The following is a 24,333-nucleotide window of genomic DNA, read 5'->3' as shown; positions in this document are numbered from 1 at the left end:
AAATGAGACAGCTCCAGATATATATGAGGCAGATATCAGATATATATGAAGGAGATCAAGATATATATCAGGCAGATTCAGATATATATATAAGGCAGACTCAGATATATATGTGAGTCAGATCCAGATTTAAATGAGGCAGATATCCAGATATCTATGAGGTAGATCCAGATATCTATGAGGCAGAATCAGATATATATGAGTCAGATCCAGATTTAAATGAGGCAGATATCCAGATATCTGAGGCAGATTCAGATATATATGAGTCAGAATCAGATATAAATGAGGTAGATCCAAATATATATGAGTCAGATCCAGATTTAAATGAGGCAGATATCCAGATATCTGAGGCAGATCCATATATATATGAGTCAGATCCAGATATAAATGAGGTAGATCCAGATATAAATGAGGCAGATTCAGATTTAAATGAGGCAGGTCAAAGGTTTAGAAGCACATGCGTTTCTACTCAGTCCTATGGTATCTGTTTTCATAAGTATTAAAATCTGGAGAACTTTTATGGTTTGGTTGTTTAGTCAGCAAATACTCAAAGTCAGAACAATTTAAACAGAATTCAAAAGCCAGAATGACTAGGTTTAATAATGAGTATATACAGGTGCTGAAAAAACTCATTAATGAAAGTCAACAAATAGCTTGAACAGGGGGGTTCATAACAAAAGTGGGCTGAATAAGAATACGCAAAATTTTGAGGGCAGGGTAAACCAGGCGACCATACAAGAGAATGACCTTTTGTTTAGGGGAGATAGGTATATGTGAATAGTGAAGCAGTAGCTAATGTGTAGAGAAATAAAAGTTTTAAATCTGAAATTTCTCCCATGCATTAACAGCATGTGAAAAATAGAGTATCTAAGCTTGCATTGATGGAGGCTTCCATGATTGTATTTAGAGTATAAAGGGTGAATTGTGTGCTGTGAAATGTTTTATTAGAATTGATGTTTTATTGCATGATAATCAAAATCCACCTTTACAGTGCTAAGCCTGATAGCCCAGTTATGTAGTGTAATCGGGCTGCACCCGTTTGTAGTCAATGTAGATCACCTCGGCACCCAGGTAAAAAATCTGCAATACAGGGATCCCTCTTTTGTTGGTTTGAAGCACAGCTCCCTATGATGTGTTCAGTCATTGTGCTGCCCTGAAATATAGCTTCCGTTGTAGCACCACTTTTGTTTAGGCATGAATGAGAAGTTCCTCCTACAATTTTTGGACTGTGGCTCAATTTTGCACCTTTTCTCCCTGCATTATCTTACAGAGTCTGATTGGTTTTAGGGTTCATGATTGAGTCTCTTCTTGCGGCTTATGGCTGCCATTATCACTTGGTTTTTTGTTCCTACAGAGAAATTCCATTACATGCTAGGAATACATTGTAGCGGTAATCTATGTGACAGGTGACTGGATGGGATCATCTGTTATTAAAAAACCTAAGAAACATTAATTCAGTTATAACTGGCAGTGAATTCTTCAGGCAAGCTTAATTGAAAGAATGGATAATTTTCCTCTACTTCACATTAAAACGAAAACTCGAGAACTTGTTCATTAATATATTCCTCTATTAATAATTGATCTGTAACAAACATATTATTTTAAATCTGTTTTATGCAAGCAACCAGATATTTGAGTAATTAAGCTGAATTTGGTACATTCCTTATTCTACCTTTGAGTACCTGTGGTCTTTCAGGTGTTCCAAGACCTGGGGACAGAGATTCTACAGGCCGCCTTTGAGGGCTACAATGCCTGTCTGTTTGCTTATGGACAGACTTCAACAGGGAAGACTTACACAATGATGGGGGCCAGGGTCAGTATCAAATTTAAAGAATCTGAAGCCATCAAATTTTTCTCTTTTTACATGTTTAATAAAGTTATGAGTTTGAAAGTCCTAACATTGTGGTAAATGATTACCGTATAACGGGTAATTTTTACTGCTGTGATTTTTTACGAATTTGTCTTAAAATAGGGCGATTGAATTTTTACGCGTAATTTTTTAAATAAAGTTATGAGTTTGAAAGTCCTAACTTTGTGGTAAATGATTAGATAACATTTGTAAAATTTCGCATCGCCTGTTTACATGTGGAATGTGCTTAAATTGATAAGGCTTTTATCTTCTTTTTTTCAGGATGACTTCGGAATTATTCCAAGAATATGTGAGGTAAAAAAGAACTCTGCTAATTATTTGAAGATGCTAGAGAATTGTTAATTACAATAGCTCCAGACATGCAGAGAAGATATCTTAATTCCATAAAGCTGAAATATTATTGCTCTCGTATATGATAACCAAAGTACATAGACAGTGCTTAAGGTAGACAGAAGAGTGAGAGAATTTATTTCAGCTTATCTGCAGTAGAAACAACTAAACATTTGATCATCTGCACAACTGAAGTGGTAGAATTAACTCTGCTTGTTAAAAATAAACCATCTCTGAAAATCGTTTATTTTAGAACTGCTTCACTCTGTTAAATTAAAGTATATGTTTTACTCAAAGCACAGCTTTGAACTTGTATTTGCATTTCCGTTTGTCTTTTCAAGAATACCAGAAACGTTAATAGCCGGCCCTTTAGGGAAACCTAAGGTTAAGTCATCTATCTTCATATAACAAGGCATCAGTCTCAAACAGCCTACTGGAACATTCAGACCATGGTTTACCTTATCTTCTAACTCCTTTTCAATAGTACCTACGTATTGCTCTTTGAAATGGCTTTGATAAGAGGACATTTTCACATAAATAAATAGGCAAGTAAATAGCACATATCTTTACACCTCTTATTGTATGTGGGGTGTTTTTGTAAAAGTGAGACGAATAATCCGCAACAAGTCAAAGTTCCCCTATTTTCTGCATTATTCCGCCGTGCATTTCATGATAAAGCCATTTGAAGATAAGTTTCCTTACAAGGCCTGTATACTAAGTGTTCACGAGGGTTTGTGAACTAAACTGATCCCGATTAGCTGTATAACGTACACTCTTTCAAGCACAGAACTTGGCTCAAAGCCTTATTCTACAAATTATGGTGGTTATTTTTGTGGGTTTTTTTTAAGTCATGCAATTAACATGACTGTAGGATGCCAATAATTTCAATCATTGAATGATGATTTATTTTTATATTATTCCTTTCTTTTTGAAAGCTCTGATAGCTCTGAATGTACAAGTTCCTTAGAATTGACTTTTACATTACACCTGTTTTTGGCTATGTTTTGTGTCCCCGGATAATAAATATGGGTGGATGTTCTGATCAATACACAACCTATTGAATCAGGGCAGGATTTCAGAGACCATGTAGATTTTATAGTGTACAGATCATTTGATCTTTCAGGGTGGCTTTATTACAATATTTAAATGAAGTCTCTTCTCCCCTCAGCGGGGGAGATGTAGACAAATAGTTGGGGTTGACTGGCCTAATGGTCAAACACAGACGCTCTGTCCAAACAACTCCCAGCCATTTAGAATGGTCAGTCTTAGTTCTCCCCAACACTGTAGATCAGTTTGAAGATAACTACCGCAGCCAAACTTTCTTATTGAGCTTAGATAGGATTACCAAATCCCGACATCTGTTTTTTTAACCCTCCACAAGAAGTTTGACTAGACTTTTCCCTTACATTACCCTCTTTGCTGTTACATAAAACATACAGTCTCTCCAATCAAATTTTAAATGAACCAGATAAGAAGACTTTAATCAGCAGTTCTGTGAGGAGCAAACTTTGTGTTTTCTCTCAGAGATTTGTGGAGCCCCTCGCCCAGGCTTCTGTACATCCTCTTCTGTTACATGCCTCATCTGTTCTGCGAAATTCTTGCCATTTCTGACAACAAACAGTAACTGACCAGGCTTGCTGATATTGGATCTTCACAGGGAACTTTCTTACTGTACATTAAAGCTGTACTTAACGTAGCATTTTATTAGTCACTGTGTAAACACATACAGTCATGCTGCCACTTCATTAATCTTTGTATTCATCCATAGATCTGATTAAAAGAGTTACACAGTCTTTGTTTTCTTATTGCAATAAAAATCTTGCTGAGCCTTGTATTAATTTAAAAGTCTTGATTCCATAATGTTAGGGAAAAAATCCCCGTTTATTGCTTGTGTGCACATTTTGCAGTGCATGCATTTTGTTGGTTTTGATTTCATCATTGTTCATAGATTTGAGATCAGATTATGCTTTGATTACAATAAAGACTATTGATTCCTCAAGTATGAACAGTGATTATTAAATATTCAATAAACCTGCTTGCATGTTACATACATGTTGCCATAAATTATTGAATATTATAGTCGTATTACTCCAAAACTACAGTTTATTGTGAATTTGCTGCAATGCTAGTATTAAGTTGGTAGTTACAAAGAATTGACATAAAATTTATCCTGTCTTTACACTTCCCCCTTTATTTCTTCACAATACAGGGTTGTGTTTGACCAAAAAAGTGAATATTTATTTTACATCTTTACAAAACATTTTTGAAAATTACAAATATGATTAGTTTTCAATCTCTTGAATGAATCAGCAATAGACAGAAATGAAATTTGATTTTTCTGTAAACGTGAGCTTTCAGCAACTTTTTTTTTCATGAAAGACCAAGTTAGATCTGAATGATGAAGTACTTGCGTTTTGTTGTGGGAATATTTTGTAGGGGTTTGTTTTTATTGATTTCTTATTGTGTGTTTCAGGGCCTATTCAGCCACGTGGATGATTGTCTGAGCGAAAATGTTACATTCAGAGTCGATATCAGGTGAAAATTGCAACCTAGAACATCACAAAACTTATCAATGATGGCAATAACGATGCATTTATGTTATTAATGATTCTTTTATGTAAAGACGATTATTTTGTACCATGTCACGCACAAGCTCTGGAAGCATGAAAAGTTATTTGACAATGTTTTATAAAGAAATATTGGTTTTGTAAATTCCAGTTCAGTATGCCATTGTTATCAGGCTTATTTTGTCATTACAGTTATCTTGAGATCTATAACGAGAGGGTGAAAGATTTGCTGAGGCCTTCTTTGTACAAAGCTAAAGAAAAATTTACACTCAAAGTCAGGGAACACCCCAAAGAAGGACCATACGTACAAGGTGAGTCTGAAAGTGGGCCTGCCTCAGATTACCAAGGTATTACAAAACTTTTACTCGCTGACCGTCTGAAGTTGGAGCTTAAATGTAGACAGTGGAGCTCGGACAGTTGAGCTCAGCATTAGAGGATCTTAGAGTTTGACAGCAGAGCTCAGACAGTTTAGCTCAGGCTCCAGAGCTTAGAGTTACACAAGGGAACTCAGTCAGTAGAGTTCCTAGCCTACATATGAATAACCTAAATGTTAATTGACCAGTGGAGCTCCTGACCCAGAAATTGTACATAAAAGCAGTCTAAATCCAGACACTACAAACAACTCAGTATTATATGTCAAATTCCGATTAATATTACCCCAGTGATACAGCATAAAAACATGAGAACAATTCCCTTACCAAAATATAAGGCCTCTGGCAAACAGTTGCCGCAAATTTGCAGAGAGGTTGCTGCAAATTTGCGACAAACAGTTGCAGCAAATTTGCGGCAAGTTCAGAATTCGTATGCAAATTAGCTTCTGGCAAACTGTTTGCTGCAAAGTTGCGGCAAGTTCAGAATTCGTATGCATATTAGCTTCTGGGAAACTGTTTGCGGCAAAGTTGCGGCAAGTTCAGAATTCGTATGCAAATTAGCTTCTGGCAAACTGTTTGCGGCAAATTTGCAGCAAGTTCAGAATTCGTATGCAAATTAGCTTCCGGCAAACTGTTTGCGGCAAATTTGCTGCAAGCTTACAGATAGACATAGGCAACTAGCATAGGCAACTTTAAGATATTACAACATAAGAAAAACAATTAATAAACACTAATAATCATTTAATAATGAGTTACTTATACATGTACTATGCTTTTCAATCAATTAACAAATAACTTCTACTGGTGATTGACAAAGATGTTGTTTTACTTAAACAGTTGCAGCAAAATTAGAGATAAAGGACACAAGTAATTAACTTAAAATTTTACACATTTTATAAATTTCAAAAATAAACACAAAACTGATGAACAAACCATATTGAAATTTGACAAATGGTACTCAACCGATAGGCGATGATTTGTTGCTGCAGATCGATAAACTTGAATGCAGTTTGATCACAACATGCATGCACAGATGGACTTGTCAAAAGTTCACAATGAGCGAAGTTCAAACCATATACCATATTTTTTCGGAAATTAGGTCGATACTTTTACCCGTAGTTCACAATTAAGCCCTACACGGTCACTGGTCATGTTACAATTAATCACGGATTCTTTAAGGCATTCTCAATGTCTTTTTTATGACGGTCTCCTGTACATGCTTTCCGATTTAATTTCACAGATAAACAATATAACACAAATAGCCGAATATCACAATAATGCCCACAATGGAATGGTCAGACTTCAGCACTGTTGTTTATAAATATGCTTTTCTATGTAAGTCTTACACAAATTCTGTCTTCACTATTTTTTGGTTGCATCATTTGATCATAAAATCAGTGGGGTTTTTTTTTTGCATGGTTTTCTTTAGGTCTGTGTAACCCAGTCACCAGGGCAGACACCTATTGGGAAGATAAATGGATTTCATATAAGCACAATTGTTTTCAGATTAAAACAAGTTAGCCTATCATATACTTACTCAATCTATAAATCTATATAAAGCTACAAATTTGCACTAGGCCTACTCTAACTCTGACTATAAGATGCGAGTAGAACATAAGTAATAAAAATGTAAATCATATAAAATGTACTTTTACACTATGTAATAATAATTTCCTAAATTTGGCGTTGTTTAAATAAATTTTAATCATTTGTTCATGCATCACAACGATGTCAATAACGAGCGTTTTGCTCGATTCGACACCCCGCATTGTCATAGCACAGGCACCTGAATTTTTATCAATCAGTCGCTTAATAAGTCATATATCGAAAAATTCTACCCCTACTATATATAAATACACAAGGTGTGCAACGCCATTTTGACCCCCTCGTCGATTCAGGCTTCGATTTGCCACATAAATAAGATATGCCTACCGGTTTGCGTGTAACATTGAGTTCAAATATGATATTTCTCACTATACGTTTCGTCCTTATGTTTAAATCCAACGCATTGATAATGCTATCAACTAAAATTCACGCAGACTTGGAATTTCGTCCCGAGGCTCGATAGCCATCAGCTGACGTCACGAAATTTCAACTCCGTGCTGAATGATCTAATACATAAAATTTTCAAAACAATAATTATAAATTTATTTCATTGACAAACTAAGATCAGAGGCACTAAAGAAACCAAAACACTGTGTTGTTTGTTATCCTCATTTTACTTAACATACGTTTTAAAAAGTTCGGTGCGAAAAATTCAGGTGCCTGTGGTCATAGGGACTGCCTTATACTGTTAAACTCATTATAAAAGATCACAGTCTTTCGTTTTAAATTCCAATAACTGTTTAAACTGCCATTCAACGAATATGTTTTCATTACTTCACTTACTTTTTCAAAAACGTGCTCATGATCATGCAGATGGTGCATGCAGTGAATTGCAGACGTTTAGGCCCCAACATGTTTAGGCCCCAAGACGGTTAGGCCCCAGGTAAGATGTTTAGGCCCCAAGATGTTTAGGCCCCAAGATGTTTAGGCACCTGTTGTTTATAATAATACATGTAACTGATAGTTGAAAGAACATGGCTTTTAAGCACTTTTGAGCCAATAAATGCAATTTACTTTTATTTGTAGTAAACTAACAACGTAACCATGCACAAGAGTTATATGCGATTGAAGGGAATATCATTGGATATTTTAATTGAGACTTTCGTAGAATAAGACTTTAATCATAAAATATTTATTAGATTTAATTTTTTCGACTTATTATTATTTTGGGGGGAAAAAATTAAAACATACAAAAGCAATTCAATTATAATTGACAGTTTTAGACTTGTGCTGAATGTGTAAAATTTTATGTCTAAATTCTGGTAAAGCTTTGGCAAGCTCAGTATTAAGTATAATCAATCAGTGAAAAAAGAAAAGTTTGTGGTAAACTTTTGGCAAATTTTGAGGTGTTATAATTTAAATCATATCTAAATAATTGACAATTTGTTAACCCCCTCCAGTCTCCTTAAATCAAAATGTTTATTAATGTTAGAATAAATAAAATTTTTTTTATTGTATTTCTTATGCATTAATTGTTTTCAATTAAGTAGGTGGTTTAATTGATGCATGTTTGCATTCTGATCAGAGAAGATTTTACTCGAATTACGGGTATTTCGAGCTGGAATGCTGCTTGTTATGATTAATGCAGAAATCAAATATGATACCTAGCAGTATTGCCAGAATAGTATTATGTATAGATTAATTAGTTCATGATTTAAATGATCAAATACATGTAGATGTTACCAGAAAATTATTTATGGCAGTATGATACTGAGTATAGCCAGAATATTACCAGAAGTTGTTGCAGCTAGTGGCAATATTCTAGGTGCATGTTAATATAATTTTTTACAGAAATAACTCTAATTGTATTGCCAGAATGTTGCCAGAAGTTATTGCCACTAGCGGCAACACTCCAGCAGTATTGCCACAATGTTACCAGAAGTTGTTGCAGCTAGCGGCAACATTTCACTAGTCTCAAAATCTGGTTTCTGGTAACAAAAATGTGTTGCTGCAATATTGCCGCATTGTTGCAGCAATAATTTTACTTTGGTAAGGGCCGTCTCTTCATGGTTTACTTCCAAAGTGAGGTGTGAAACCCTCATTGTATTACTAGAGGATCTCTTCATTATCATCTCCTAATTAGCACCTATCTAGAGAGGGAGCAGGATACCGTGGGGGAGTTGTTTTAACAATTTAATTCATGTCATACACTAAGTAAATGAAAGTCTTTACTGTTTCTTTGATCTGCAGTTAGAAAATTAAATATAGAAAATAATATGATGTGACAAAATAATATGATATTTAAAAAATAACAAATTATGCATAAGATGCAGATTATACTTCCTTATAATTTTAAAAGTAAATGAAGATTTAAATAATAAAATGTAAATTATAATTAACTTACACAAATGTATGCTGGTGCCTAAACCATTATTCATTTAAAAAATAAAATGAAAATTATTATTAACTTAGAAAAATGTAGGCTGGTGCCTAAACATCTTGGGGCCTAAACATGTTGGGGCCTAAGCGTCTTATCAATGAAGGGCCTAAACATCTTGGGGCCTAAAAGTCTTGCTACCCATGCAGTGGCCATGGGTGTTGAGACTCGATTCATTCACTTATATTCGTCCTCTGTTTAGCCGTGGATTTTCCAAAAGTAAACACTCCATTGACAATGTTTCTTTTACCTTGTGCACAGCCTTATTCCCTTATTTTCATTCACTTTACCATCTCGGTGATGGCAGACAACATGGCAGCATCGAATGTGAAAATTGGCGGCTAGCTATTGATCGACCAATCAGCGCGCGCGTAGCTTAACATTGAAACAAAAGTAAAAGTAGAAACAAACACTGAACAGCATAACGTTACGGAAAACTCTTCAATCTACATGATTCAACATCAAGCGGTTTATATACTCAAATCCAAGTTGACTGATATTTGAACGTAGGAAAAAAGAATATAGCATAACAAAAGAACAGACAGGTTGGTGTTCACGTAATACGTGGGGTCGGGGGGGGGGGGGGGGTTCATTATGAAGCATCATGCGATTAAAGTTGATCTTATTTTCGTAATAATATTTTATCGAGACTATCTTAGAATAAAACTTAAATCCAAAAATATTAATTAGATTTATTTTTTCTCTATACACAAATTATAAAAGCAATTCATTATAATTGACAGTCTTAAATTTGTGCTGAATGTGTATATGAAATTGTATAAGTCTTATTTCTGGTAAAGCTTTGGCAAGCTCACGAAGTAAAACAAACAGAGAAAAAAGAAGAAATGTTTGTGATAAACTTCTGGCAAATTTTTAGGTGTTTGCCAAAAGTTTGCCACTTCTGGCGAAGAAGCTGCAAACATAATTGGGTGTCTGGTAAACTTTTGGCAAAATATACCGTATTTTTCCGACGATTAGTCGGTATTTTTTTCCTCTGAAGCAGAGCATCCGACTTATCGTCTTGTTCGACTTGTCGTAGGCTCGTAGTCAGAATGTTAGATAATTTTTTTTTAGGAAACGTATGTATGTCGTATATCGTCATTATCAAGTCGTACAAATGATCGATTTATTTCTAACAGTGTCTATGTAAAACAATAGCGTGTAACTGCATTACTGGATACAAAGTAAACAAGTTTCATCAAATCATAGTAATTGCTAAGCTTTCTGCACTTGAGATCCCCCTTTGAAGTCCGACACGAGACAGGTGCATGCCTATGACACCGGAAATTGTTAAACAAACATTGACCACGCGCCGAGTCAACAGGTGGCTGGTTACGTAATGGCGAATACACTGGCGATAGTCAGAGTGGATACTTATTTCAATGCTTGGGAATAAAATATTTCTGACAAAGTAAGTTTAGTTTTGCATAACACGCGATATCGGGAATTGGTCAAAATGCAAGCGACTTTGTAGAAGTTGCCGGTATTTGAAAATTTGATTCATAAGTATAAAGCGTAATTGTTTAAATGTTAATCATTAATAATAATTGGTAGCAATATCGGTGACATCGTGGCATCATACACTGATAATGTTACTGCAGTTTTATTGGCCATTTTGAAGTGATAAGATCGACGTATGGTCTGAGATCGACGTGTCGTAGGATTTTGTTAAAATTTTGGCAAAAAATGGGCAATTCGACGAGTCGTCCGCATCGACGAGTCGTCGGGAAAATACGGTAAGAGGTTTACCAGAAGTTCGCTACTACTGGCAAAGATTGGCAAACAAGTTCTAAAGTTTTCTGGTAAACTAATCAGTTTGCCGAAAATTTGCGGCAAGTTTGCTGCAAGTTTGCCGCAAACAATTCATTTTGGTAAGGGTTGTCATGTGCAATCCAGTTTAGCATTGAGACATTCTCAACAAAACTTGAAGACATCAAGCTATATCATATTTTTTATGCACATTTTTTTTGGGGGATAACTTTAATCTGGTATTTCAAATGAGTAAAACTCAGTGTAGAATATTTAATTTTACAAATAAGTAAAAGTTAATAATAATATGTTTTTTTTTATTTTAGACCTATCTTCACACTGTGTTAAAGACAATTCTGAAATTCAGGAACTTTTAGACAGAGGCAATGAGAGCAGGTACGGTCAATAAACAAATTTTCCATACAATTTTTTTACAGTATTCTTGATATGTATGTGAATATCTTTGAAATTATGAATTTGTTATACATGTATTGATATAAGATTTTTGAACTGTGTGTTAAACTGTTTGTAGGACCACTGCCTCGACATACATGCATGACCGTAGCAGTAGAAGTCATGCTATTGTCACCATTAGTTTTACTCAGGTATGTGTTGAAAGTCTTGTTTTAACTTACAGTACAACCTACATAACAATACACTCAATATTACTTTACAAGCTACATTACTATTCACCAAGTTTTGCAATACACCATCTGTTGCAAAAGAGCTTACATTGTAATAAAACCTTTAATTACAATACATCCCTCATTGAAATACACCCAACATTACAATACACCCTATATTACATTCATATACCTCCACATTATTATATACTCACATTGCAGTTCACCCCACATTGGAATACACCTTACATTTCAATACACTTAATGTTACATTGCATACCACATAACAATACCCCCAACATTATAATAAACCCTATATTACATTAATAGGCCTCCACATTATGATACACCCATATAACACTAGTATACCCCCATGTTATAAAGCACCCAACACCCCACAATACAATATACCTAACATTACAGTATCAAGAGGGGTTCATGGTTTAATGCAGAGTTGATCTTGAAGCTTATAAACAGACAACAATATGTATATTACCAGAACCAAACGATTTGTTTTGCGCAAGTAATACATAGAGTAAACATGTCATATGCTTGGAGTTTTGTGTCATCTGACCCAGGCTTGGATGTCCTTTTAACAGAGAACGTGTCATAATCCAGGAAGATTTCATTCATAAAGGCTTTCAATATCAGGTCTCAAGTGTGTAGTTTTGAATTGGTTCGACTGTCCTTTGTGCATTTAATCCTTTACACGAGGGAGTGCTTAGATGACAAGTGTAATTAGAACCGTTCTCTAGCTGTATATAGAACCTTTTCTTGTATTCAATTAACATGATTACACATATTTACTGATCTGTTGGGGTAGGGGAGTATTGTTGTCTTTCAGGGTTACTGAGAGTTGAGACCTGTGGTTTGTTCTCTGGGAGAGGTAGGCGTCGTCAATTGCTCCTTTCTCCAAGGTCAGCTAACTACATAGAGACCGACAATGATTTGAAAACCTTAAAATATTGTTAAAAGTCTCTGTCAATGTAGTATCAGCTGTTGAACAAGTCTTGGGCTCTAATTTTTTTTTATCTTAGTCTATATTTGGCTGAAAATTGTGAAAATTTAAAGCACATGTAAATACAGCAATATAAAATTGAAATACAAACAAATTGGACCAAATCCCCTTGCTTTAGTCTTTATTTTATAATGTTTGCTTTTGACCAAATAGGATCATCGTTGCTCTCCCAAAAAAGGATTGTAAATAGGCTTTGACCCGGTTACCTTCTGTGACACTTTGTGAAATGTAACGGAGAAAAGGCTCGACCCCTGATTATAATGAGTTAAAACTGACTTACAGGCATATTTAAAAAGTTACGTAAACCCTTTGAACACGAAAGTTGCCATTTAATTCAAGCCTTTGTTCTGCCATCTATTGCATACTTTTATTGTTCAAAGTGTGAACAAAAAATTCAGGTAGAGATTAAAGATAGAGCATGGTGATGTGTACATGCTAAGACTAAAGTTTAATTTTCTGAAATTAATCATTTTGAAACCATTCATATGTCACAGGGGTCTACAAGATACATAAGACCAGTGTCAACACCGCTGAAATGGCGGTGAAATCAAAGAAATAAACTACAGGATTACAGAAACCCAATAACTAGTTGTAATAATCCGGCGACCTTCAATGACCAGGGTCACCAGCAGACCTACAGTCATTGTTGCCTAACATTTAAAACTTAAGATCAAAGAAATAAGTTACCAACCATTCCCATCTAGATCTTCAAAAATATTCATAGTCTAATGTGATAATTACAAAGTTGGCAGTCCTCTTAATCCATTTAAAAGAAATTGATTCTTTCAGATTGACCATTTATACATGACTTATATGCAAGTCATTATTAACATTATATTCATATACCTACACAAATAATTGCACTATTTTTTTGGTCTATGACATTATATAAGCTTGTACTCATATAAGATTTGAATGAGTTCTTTTGCTGGAAAAGATGTTGTCTTTCCATGACATCCTATGTGCTCACTGCTAGATAGATGTATCTGTAAAGTGTACTTTAATGTGTTTTCATTTTCTTATTTACAGGCTAAATTAGAAGAGGACTTACCTCATGAAGTAGTTAGTAAAATTCACCTGGTTGACTTGGCCGGCAGGTGAGAAAAATTTCATTAACCACCACAAAATACTAATTAAAAACTATTGCAGCTAATGCAAACTGAACAAACTCAATAAATTCAAATCCTGTATTTCCATAATACCAATCAACATATCAGTGAGCAATTCTACAGAACCATTATATACCAGTGGTAAATGTACCTCTATATGTGTATCATTACGGCAATGAACATAATGACAATTATAATAAGTACTGTCATTGCTGTTGTAATATTTATGATGCTTAATGTCGCAAGTGAACCAGCATTTGCTGTCTACAAGATGAAGTGTATTGAATGCTGCTATAATGTCTTTATTTTCAGTTGCATCAGGGTATTTTGTTTTTTATCAATAAGAAAAAAATATAATGGTACCTAGCGAAGTCGTACTAATTAGTACTGGTATAATAAGCACATTTGAATTGAAAATATTATGGTATTTGGACTTTCTTGCCATTTGACAAACCTTCATACATTACACCTGCAAGTCCCTCTAGCTATATGAGCTTAGTATACAATTAAATATTTGTGTGCCATTAATTTGTTTTTTAAACATTTTACTTACAGATGTTTAGTATTAATACTTTATAATATCTTTTGAAATCAAGAAGTTAAACAAGAGAAAAAGGACAACAAATGGATAATATTTGAAGGACCAAAGTTTATTAGAGTTATCATTTTGCCATGATTTGATAAGATTTATGTCTGTACTTTAAATAGGTCAAAAATATTGATCTGTGTGTATTGGAGAAATTCATGTATGGATAATCCCTATAAAAAAGGGGAAGATATTATGCCACCAGATTCTTTAGACATAAGAATATTATGAAAGTTAAACAGATTTAAATTCCAAGGTATACATGCTAGGCTTGGAGAAGTCTGGATGAAAAAGAATGTAATAATCTTAATATGTTTATGAAATATTAAACATATTTTGTCCACTGATTAACAGTGGAAGAAGTATTTTTTTTTTATTTTTCTTATCCAGAATATCTTTGCCATGTTACCTTTACATTCACTAAAATGAGCTAGACAGGGAAATTTTTAATGAAATCACTTGACAAAGTCATGTTTAACAAGCCATTTGTCTTTTTTCTGAAGTGTGTCCATAGCCATGCCTTGATAGTCTTTATTTCCTGTCTTAGACTCTGTTACATGGTATGATTTTAAGTCTAGAGGGGGTAAAGATTAAATTGGGTGTAATAGATTAAATCAGAAACAAACAAACAATTCACTTTTTGCTCCATTACTCTGGATTTAAAAATCACTGTACAGACCAATCTTTCATGGGCAAAAAAAGCTACATCAACTTTAAACAATGAGATATTTACACTGGAAATAGGACTTGGTTTACCTCCCACCTAACTACAGCTTTTTCTGTAACGCAAGTGATATTTAATGAGTCGTAGAATATCTACCGCTTCATCAAAGAATTGAAATTTGACTCTGATTTTTTTGTAGCTTAGCATTTGCATACATATATAAGTTTAGTATATATATTTTAGCTTTTTATCGGAAAAAAATTCTATACCTGTAAATAATTTGTATATTAAATGCCCATATACTAAGAAAGAGTTAGGAAAAAAATGTTTGAATTTGGTCCAAAATTTTAAAGAGCCCCCTTTCACTTGGATCAAATTGAGCAAATATCATTGTAGACAACTGTTAATAACAACTGACTGAATACATGGAGATTTTGACCAATAGAACTATGATTTTGAATATTTCTGAATGATTCATAATAGTAAAATAAAGTGTCCTTATTATTGTCATCTTCCTTATTACTTTTTTAATTATCACATTAAGATGTCTTTTTAATCAATTGAAAAATTGGGTAAACAAGTTCAAATATGTGTATGAATTTGTATGACTTTATTTATGGAATTATAAATCACTTCTTTTTTATAAGAGGAAGTATATTGAAATCAATTTAATAGTTGCATGAATTCATTCAAATTTCTTCAAAATTGGTTCTTTAAATTTTTAATAGAAATTTAATCATTGCATGAATTTACCTCAATTGAAAAAAAAACTTGAAGAAATGATTATTTTTCAGTGAGAGAGCCGACCCAAACTTTAGCGATAATTACAAAGGCAGGCTAAAGGAGGGAGCGAATATTAACAGATCCCTGGTGACTTTAGGCAATGTCATCAAGGCGTTAGGTAAATCAGCCATATTGTACTTCATATTTCTATTTGCATAATGTCAACTTAAACAGCTTCAGTGATTTATGGCTAGTTAGAGCTGTATATATTTCTCCTCCTTGACCTTCAAATAGCAGAATTCCACAACATATATGTCCACTTTATTCCCTATTTTCACTGTGAAGTGCTTTTGACCATGCCTTGGCCCTTATTTTGGGTGGGGGAGTACATGACTCATGTTTCTACATACTCCCACTCAGGGTGTAGCTACTCCATATTATTTTCATAATATGGAGCCATTTATGGCTTAGATATTCTATGTAATTTCCATGAATAGGAGCCATTTACCCCATGATGACAGTGATCAAAGCTGTCTTTACAAAGAATTTTCTTTAAATTAAGAATGAACAGACTTTTAAAACTTACAAAAAATCAAATTTAAAGTTCACAGCATTTGGTATTTATATTTGAATTGCTAATTGATATTTTATCCAGTAAATATAATTACATTCTCACTATCTCTCCAAGACTTGCTGTGCTTCTCCCCTAGCTTTCACTCTCCCTGTTCATTTTTCTTAAATATCGTGGTCTTTTCTTCTTTTTTTGTGTATATTATCATTCTATTTTTTGGACCCTTTCAATTTATATCCCTGTCTTTTTCTCCTTGTCTATTTTTTCGTGCAAATCCTTTGTTCCCTATTCATTTTTCCTTGCCTTTATTACAGCTGAGCGCTCCCTCCTATCCTGGAGTGCAGACAACCTGGGATCCACCCAGAGCTTTCTAAGCGCCGCCGACACCAGTCCCAAGCGGCTTCGTCTTCCTTACATACCGTACCGAGATTCTGTACTCACGTGGCTTCTAAAAGACAGCCTCGGGGGCAACTCCAAGACCATCATGATCGCTAGTATGTTTGACAGGCCACGGGGGTTCTGGGTCTTAATGAAGCTTAAAAATATCTATTTATTATAATGACATAATTTGAGTTGAAAATTATCAAGCATTTATGTGATTATAATATGACAATTTTGAGGAGAATAAGAAACGATTTAATTGATTTTCATTGATTGGAGGTTTTCCTGAATGACATTGGAGTTCTGATAATATCTGCCATTATTTTCTTTCTTCAGCCATCACCCCAGCCAATCTGTACTACAGTGAAACCATTAGTACTCTGAGATATGCTCAGCGAGCCAAGAGCATCATCAATAAACCAAAGATCAACGAGGTAAAAAAGCCAGATCACCTGGCGTTCAAAATGGTTGATTGTTATAATTACCCAGTTCATCACTAGGTCTTATGCCAAATTTACCATGAAGAATTTGATTTTATGACATATTTGATTTTTGTAAGGTGAAAGTTTATCTCGGTAAGGTAGAAAGCTAGTAGCTCTTAAAGCAATGAGTCACCAGATAGATTTGTATGCATAAAACAACATTCCAGCCCCACCAATGATAAGACCATGTTTACGACCACTCTGAAGTGCTCAGATGGACAGAAGAGTCCAAAAAGTTCTCATGTGTCAGCTACACTAATCCTAGCTCCAACAATCATGCCTCTTGACATTCTACCCAAAACAAGTTTTCAAAAATCTCGTTATCCAACACAAATGCATCAAAATGTTTGTTGTTTGAACTTTGACCGACTTTATATATATGAATTGATATTGGATTTTGTGTTATTGCTATGAAAGATAAGTTGATTTAGATATCCAATAATTTATACCGGTATATTTGTGTAAACAAAGTTTGAGCATAATATTTGAAGTATAAATTTTTTCTTTTTTCCCAACATTCTGTTCATCTGCACGTAGCCATTTAAGTAAAAACATGGATTGATAGACAGCACAATCTACTCCAAAGCCATTGTTTAGTAGGCTATGGTAGAGAAACTTGTGAAAGTTCAAACATTTACGATCATTTAACAAACTTCATTACTGCATTAAGAGAGAGAATATATGCCTGGGGAGCAGAGGGTCAATGTTGTTGTTATGATTTCACTCTTGGAGCTGTTAAACAGCGCTCTTGGTTGATTAGAGCACCTTAGTGATGGGGCTGTTATACTCTACCTACAACCACCATAACCCCCCAGCAGTGACAGGCAGACAGACAAACTGGGGGCTGCACTAGCAAGTCAGGGGCTGATTTATTGACACATGTAATGCCTTGTCACTCTGCTCCCGACGGAAACGTAGACTCGACAGAGTGTATTATGTAATACTTACACATACTTAGATTGCATGATTTCCAGAAGACATTTGCTAAGTAAACTGCACTTATGAAGAGATGTAATAAATCTTTGGAGTATTCTCGTTGAAGTATTCAGCACTTGGCAAGGATAAGGAACTTGATATTCAAATATGCATGCTATCAATTGTTTTGTTTTACAGCATTTGTATAACATGCAAACCATTATTGATTTAACTATAACAGAATAGGAAGAATTTGTTTTGATGCTCATGTCAATCTAATGCGGAATTTTGTGTTGTTATATTAATACTGTGTGATTTCCATTACTGTAAATTCAATTGTTGTTTAATGCTAGAAGCTTGCTTGACAGTCAACAAATTACTGACTCTTTCTGTTTACAGGATTGTCTGCCCTTTGTTCTATGTGTAAGCCAGTTGTTTACCAATTTCCTTCTGTTTCGTTCATTTCAACGCAATTTCCTCTATGTTAGCTTTCAACACGGTCACATCCTTATTTATATTGCTCTTTCTTTTTTTTTTCATTCATTTGGTCTCTTTTTCTTGTAGAAATTGCTAAAGGTTTATAAATTGATTTCTTTAAAATAATATTTAGAAAGTATTTTGTATCATTTTCATTGCTTATGTGTTTTTAATATCAAATGGACATAAAATAATCACTAGTTATTTGGCAATGAGATAACGCCTTTTAGTAGATGTAAATGGATTATGGCATATGTTGGTTGGTGAAGGTCCAGATTAAAACAATCCACTTGTTTTTAACAACAGCTCACTCTATTAATGAAGTTATCCCAGATTTCCCTATCAGCATGCATGCATGACCTCCTAGAGACAATTCTATTCAGTCCAGACATGCTTTTATAATATCCAGCCTTTGTACATGTATTTTCCTTGTGCTTCAGAAAGGACTAGTACCGGGAAGATATATACCTCCTTAATGTTTTAGATAATGACTGGATTGCCAGTTTTTCAGATATTCTGACTGTTTACTTTTAGAGCATTGTCTTCTTGTTCTTAATGAATCAAATATGTATCCTTCCAACAGCTAGATCTCTTGATGTAGAAGTTAGAGCATTAGATGTTTATCCTATGCCTGATGTACTCCTCACTCGACTCTTGACTTACCGGTAATTGTTCTGTTATTTCTGCAGGATCCCAATGTGAGTCTTATTCGGGAACTACGACAGGAGATCGGCAGACTACGGGATCTACTCAAGTCCGCTCAGATGGTAACATGCTCACCAAGTCTCAGCTGTTACAGTTTATTTAACAAAATTAGAAAAGCTAGAAAAATGAAATAATTTGAAAAATTTATTTAAAAGGGCTAAAAAATGCTCTCTAAAGTTTTCAATTGTATTTTTTTGTTTAGAAATCGATGTTAATTCTATATTTTTATTAGCACTGTAGAACTGCATTAACCCAATCATCAGTATTTTGCATCTAATGAAAAGCAGTTGGTATTAGAATCACAATAAATTCATGGAAGACGAAGTAAAGCTAGGAATTCATCCTTTTCTTTATCATAGCTCATCTCAAAATATTGCAGAGAAACCTTGCTATAAATTATTCCTCTTACGCCAACCCCCTTCTCCCTTTCATGTTCTTATGAAAGTTATTGTAGCCAGTCAATATCGGCTTATGTACCCTACATATGTTAAACACTCACTTATAATATGAACATTTGATTGAGATGAGCTACACTCTCTTTATATATACTTTATATATACATGTAATAGCATATGTTGTATCTGTTGGATGTTCCATCTGCTTGTACCAGTAACTGTATCATGTGAATGTTGTGGTACCTGTGTTTATTATTGTAAATGTTGTGGTACCTGACCTACATTTTCCCCACTATGGTCACTTTCAGGGTGGCTCCCAGATGTCAGAATTAAACATGCTTGTTCAGATGCATGACATGATGACAGAAACTCAAAAGGTATAAGTCCAAGTATCCATTATTCTATATTATCCCATTTACCTGATTGTACCTTAACCATATTATTATTAACCCAGAATAATTCAAAATTTTGAAATAGCACTTGGGAAAATAGTATACTATTATTGATTGAGCCAATCATGTGCAACAATGATAAAATACATCCTTTGCTTGTCTGCTCTGCACTATTGTATTCACTGTACATGTTTTATTTGCATGAATATATCATCACAATGTATATTATGTTGCCTGTGTTAACCTATAATCATTATTTGTTTATAACCTTGCTTGCTTTCATATTGGATATGGATATCATCACACTATACTTTTTTACTTTGATAAACACAAAAATGAATATATTCGAATTTTGGTCATTGCAGGAGACTTCTATAAGTCTGTGATATTTTTATTGTAAAATTCTTAAAAAGTATAAATCAAATGTTTTATTAAATTAGCTATAACTTATTTGGTAGCTCACATGAAAATGAACATTGTGACATAGACAAACATTAATTTTGTTCACAAATTATTCTTCTGATGTAATTTAATTAACTTATATTAAAGACATTTTGTAAGAGCGATTATCACCTTTGCTTTTCTGCTTTTTGCAGGGTAATCCCCAACAGGTGTCATCTGCGGCAGGCTCAGCTCTGGCGGAGAAGTTACTGGATCATGAAAACATGGTCAGTTCATACACAGTGTTAAATTAAAAATATAATTATGAACAGCTTGTTTAGGAGTTTCTGATGCTGTACTGGCATAATCATCATGGCAGGATATTTGATTGCACAATTTATTTGACATACTGGGTGGCTTTATTAGTCAAAACTTGTCAAATTCCATCTCATTTGGCTTTCAAAAAATAAAACATATATTAGTAGTGTTATAATTATTATAGATTTTGAATAAAATGAATACTAAATGGGGTTTTTGTTGACCATGCAGGCCAAGATGTTGACTCAGACCTGGCAAAACAAGTGGACAGAGACTCACGACATCATAAAGGAGTCTGACCTGAGTATCCGTGGACTCAAACACTCGAGCTCAATGGGAGTGATGATCGAGTCTCAGATGCCCCACTTAGTGGGCATGGATGATGACATTCTCAGTACTGGGGTCACCATCTATCATCTCAAGGTGAGAGCAATGTGAAAGTCACTCTCATCTCCAGGTGACAGTAATCCTTAAGGGTCAACAGTATCTCAAGAGCTGTAGAAGGCAAATTTTATACCAGTTTTTTTTCAATGTCATGGAAAGAGCAACAATTACTTTCACTTTTTCTCTATCTGAAAATAAAGATTATTAGGAGCCACTGTGTCACCTTGAAAAAATATTTTGAAGAACATTTATTCTAGACTGTGAACTCTAGCATAATCTTACTTGAAAAACCAAAGAAATTTATCTGATAAGACATTCAATTTTACAAACTCAGTCACATATAAATATTTAAAGTTGTTCTTATTTTAGCTTTGTTTGTTCTTTAAGGATGGGAAAACATTAGTTGGAAAGGCAGATGCAGGGAGACCTCAGGACATAGGTATGTACATTCATAATTGATATGTTTTAATAAAAGAATGATCATCTGATTAGTTCAGAGCATATAGTCTTTAGTGTTGTTCAGCTCTACCTACAGTTGTATGTACATGTATTTAGGAAGGGATGTAATCAACTTGAGATGTTTCACATCTAACTTCTGCATTCTTCCTAACTTGACTCTGCATTTGTACATTTGTAAATATTTTTTGTTTTTTGTACCTCATGTACCACTGATATGGTTTGAGAGAAATAAACATTCATTCAGATGTTCACAATTATATACATGCATGATTATCTATTTCTATTGAATATGTTTTTGGTGTCTTTCAGTTTTACGGGGCCCGGCTGTGAAGGAGGAGCACTGTTTCTTTAAGACATTGTACGGTACGGTGACCATGCATCCTAACCGCGGGGCTCAGTGTACAGTCAACGGGGTGGAGTGTAAGGAACCAGTGATCCTCAAACAAGGTACAGGAAATTACCAGAAATATTGACCAATCAGAAAAGATTGTCTTGTAGAACATTGAGTTTATACAATTCTGAATGTACACATGTATTTGTTGCATGTGATATTAATGTAATGAAAGTTAACCAGATGAGAGGTACCAGTGACATATAGGAATACTATTTAGGAATTTGTAGAGATTTTGTACAGTAATTAAGATGTTTAAACTTTTCCAGGTGACTGGGTATTGCTTGGAAAGACAAACATGTTCCGATTTAACAACCCTGCTGAGGCTGCAAAACTACGGGAACGGCGACAGGTAAAAAAAGTCATTAAAATTTATGTCTGAAAGCATGCATCATTCGGTTCTTTATAGGAAAAGTAGGAAGTTGACGAATAAAAATTTCTTAAACTTGATATATCTTTACTCCAAAAAATAGTATTGTTAGCGAGTATCAGCCGAGTTTAGTACTAGTTGAATATGTGAAGCAGAGTAATTAAAACACGACTGTGAGGGTAATACTGCAACATTATTGTTTTATCTACAGAGTGTGAACAGTTCCAGAGATGAGCTGTCCTATGAAGGCAGTATGGAAAGTTTGGACCCGGACGAGAGTGACCCTTACTCCTACTACAACAGGCGACCTTTCCACCCCCTCTATGGACCAAAGTAAGTAGGTCAAGGTGATGTGGGGAGGGATGAGTGACCATCACTTAGTCAGTGTTTGCTGCCATCACATATGAATTAACTGGTGTCCAGTGGTATGCTAGAGTTGTACATTGTAGGTGTATATATAGCTGAAGTTAGTTTGTCTTCACACAGTATGGGGATTAAATTAAATCAATTATACATACGGTACCTTAGAAATTATTATATATCCATCCCAAAAAATATATCTCATACTAGTCTTTTGGATGCAGAAATTTAAATTCAAGATTTCATTGTTCAGTGTACTGATAATCAAAGATAATTTTACAGGCACATGATATACATTTGTTTTTTGGATGCGCTTTTTTTTTTTTTTTGGGGGGGGGGGGGGGGGGTAATGGGTAGGTCATAAGAAAAATAGTCTAGTTGTGATTTTGTTGTTACTTATATTGGGACATGATCTGGTTTTCTTACATGCAGCTCAGTTGCTGTGAAATAACCTCACCTGTTGAATGGTTGTGTGTAAGTTTTTGACTTTACCTGGTTGTGTGTATGAATGCTGATCTTGCAGTTCAAAGGTTAACCTTGAACATGCCTTCCTCACTGGCATGCAAATTGCCTGCACTAAACAATGGATGTAAGCATGTGTTTTTTGCACTTTTCTTTTAGCTATGCCTCTCCTGAGATCTGGTGAGTACAAGAACTTCCCTCCATGGTGGTTAGTTAATTCCAAGGGGGACTAGTTTAATGTCACTAGTTAAATTGGTTCCCCTAGCTGAGGGTTGGCATGCTGTGTTTCCACTAACTGCTGATGTTTTTATGTTTATATAGAAGTAGATCATCAGTTCAGCATGCTTGTCAAGCATGAGGCACTAATTTTATTTGATCTTGCAGCTTGTACATATTGTTCGTCATTGAATTTTTAATATTTGATTTAGAAATCTGACTTACAGTGCAGTGTTAACACATGTAAAAGTAAAAAAAAATTTAAAAAGTAGGACAGTCAGGATTTTTTATTTATAGCACAAATTCAGTGTAGTTTTCTTTAATAATGTTAAGCACTTTTTGAAATGAATTATTAAGATTTTAGTTTCTGAATATATTCTTCAAGATAGAATTGTTGGGGTTTTTTTCTTCCATTCCTACAGTAGTTTAAAAAATACTAGCTGATGTTAAACTCCTTCCAGATAGCTTAGCTTATGTCAAATTTTACATGCAAAAATTATTTTACTCAGGTATCAAAGAAAGTGTTATCTATATTTTTCAAATATTTTTAAATTAAAAAAAGGATAAATCATTGTTTCATGCTTTGAAATTCTCAATTTTTTAAGAGTGATATAAGATTTACTCAGACTAAATGTGCAGCAAAGGTTGCCCATGATGACCGGATAAAAAGACCCCAGGAGCATTGACACTACATGTATATATATACAAATGCTCTGTACTTAAACTTGAAGGCAATAATTACAAAGTTACAGTGCTTCTAAATTGTTATTATTCTTCAGAATGGCTTTGCTGATTTTACTCTGCTTTGAAGAAAAAAAATTCTGTTTAAATATTTTAGCTAGTTTTTTTTCCGTATATATTATATCTACAAAGGAAAGACATTGACTTCTTTTTAATTCAAAATTTGTTAATGATTCACAAATAGCATTATATTGTCTACAACATGCTGGTAGATAATCTTTTACTTTCTGTTTCAGTCTTCAGCTAGAGCGACAGTACAGGAATGAATCGGAGAGAATTAATCAAGCAAAGTAAGGCTTTTCTCCATTAAATTATACTCTCAGGTTATATATTAAATCAGC

At 34.3% G+C, this 24,333-nt stretch overlaps 1 protein-coding gene across 7 annotated transcripts in view; it reads left to right on the top strand.

Annotated features, from left to right (window-relative positions):
- The window catches only part of LOC128178611 (uncharacterized), a 51,196-nt gene that overhangs the window by 6,976 nt on the left and 19,887 nt on the right, over positions 1-24,333 (top strand). Inside the window, exons 4-24 of one of the 7 annotated variants that reach the window (XM_052845856.1) lie at positions 1,697-1,813; positions 2,132-2,164; positions 4,674-4,735; positions 4,960-5,078; positions 11,196-11,265; positions 11,402-11,474; positions 13,540-13,607; positions 15,664-15,770; positions 16,478-16,657; positions 16,881-16,978; positions 18,341-18,364; positions 19,108-19,185; positions 19,827-19,895; positions 20,507-20,578; positions 20,841-21,032; positions 21,381-21,432; positions 21,762-21,899; positions 22,113-22,195; positions 22,425-22,546; positions 23,195-23,215; positions 24,229-24,282. In XM_052845856.1, coding sequence (XP_052701816.1) covers positions 1,697-1,813; positions 2,132-2,164; positions 4,674-4,735; positions 4,960-5,078; positions 11,196-11,265; positions 11,402-11,474; positions 13,540-13,607; positions 15,664-15,770; positions 16,478-16,657; positions 16,881-16,978; positions 18,341-18,364; positions 19,108-19,185; positions 19,827-19,895; positions 20,507-20,578; positions 20,841-21,032; positions 21,381-21,432; positions 21,762-21,899; positions 22,113-22,195; positions 22,425-22,546; positions 23,195-23,215; positions 24,229-24,282 — 1,832 coding nt within the window. The other 6 variants (XM_052845858.1, XM_052845859.1, XM_052845857.1 and 3 more) reach the window with 6 other exon arrangements.

Source organism: Crassostrea angulata, chromosome 3 (assembly GCF_025612915.1).
Source record: "Crassostrea angulata isolate pt1a10 chromosome 3, ASM2561291v2, whole genome shotgun sequence".
Lineage (NCBI taxonomy): Eukaryota > Metazoa > Mollusca > Bivalvia > Ostreida > Ostreidae > Magallana > Magallana angulata.
Note: the sequence above shows the minus strand (reverse complement) of the source record. Positions and strands in the feature narration are given on the sequence as shown.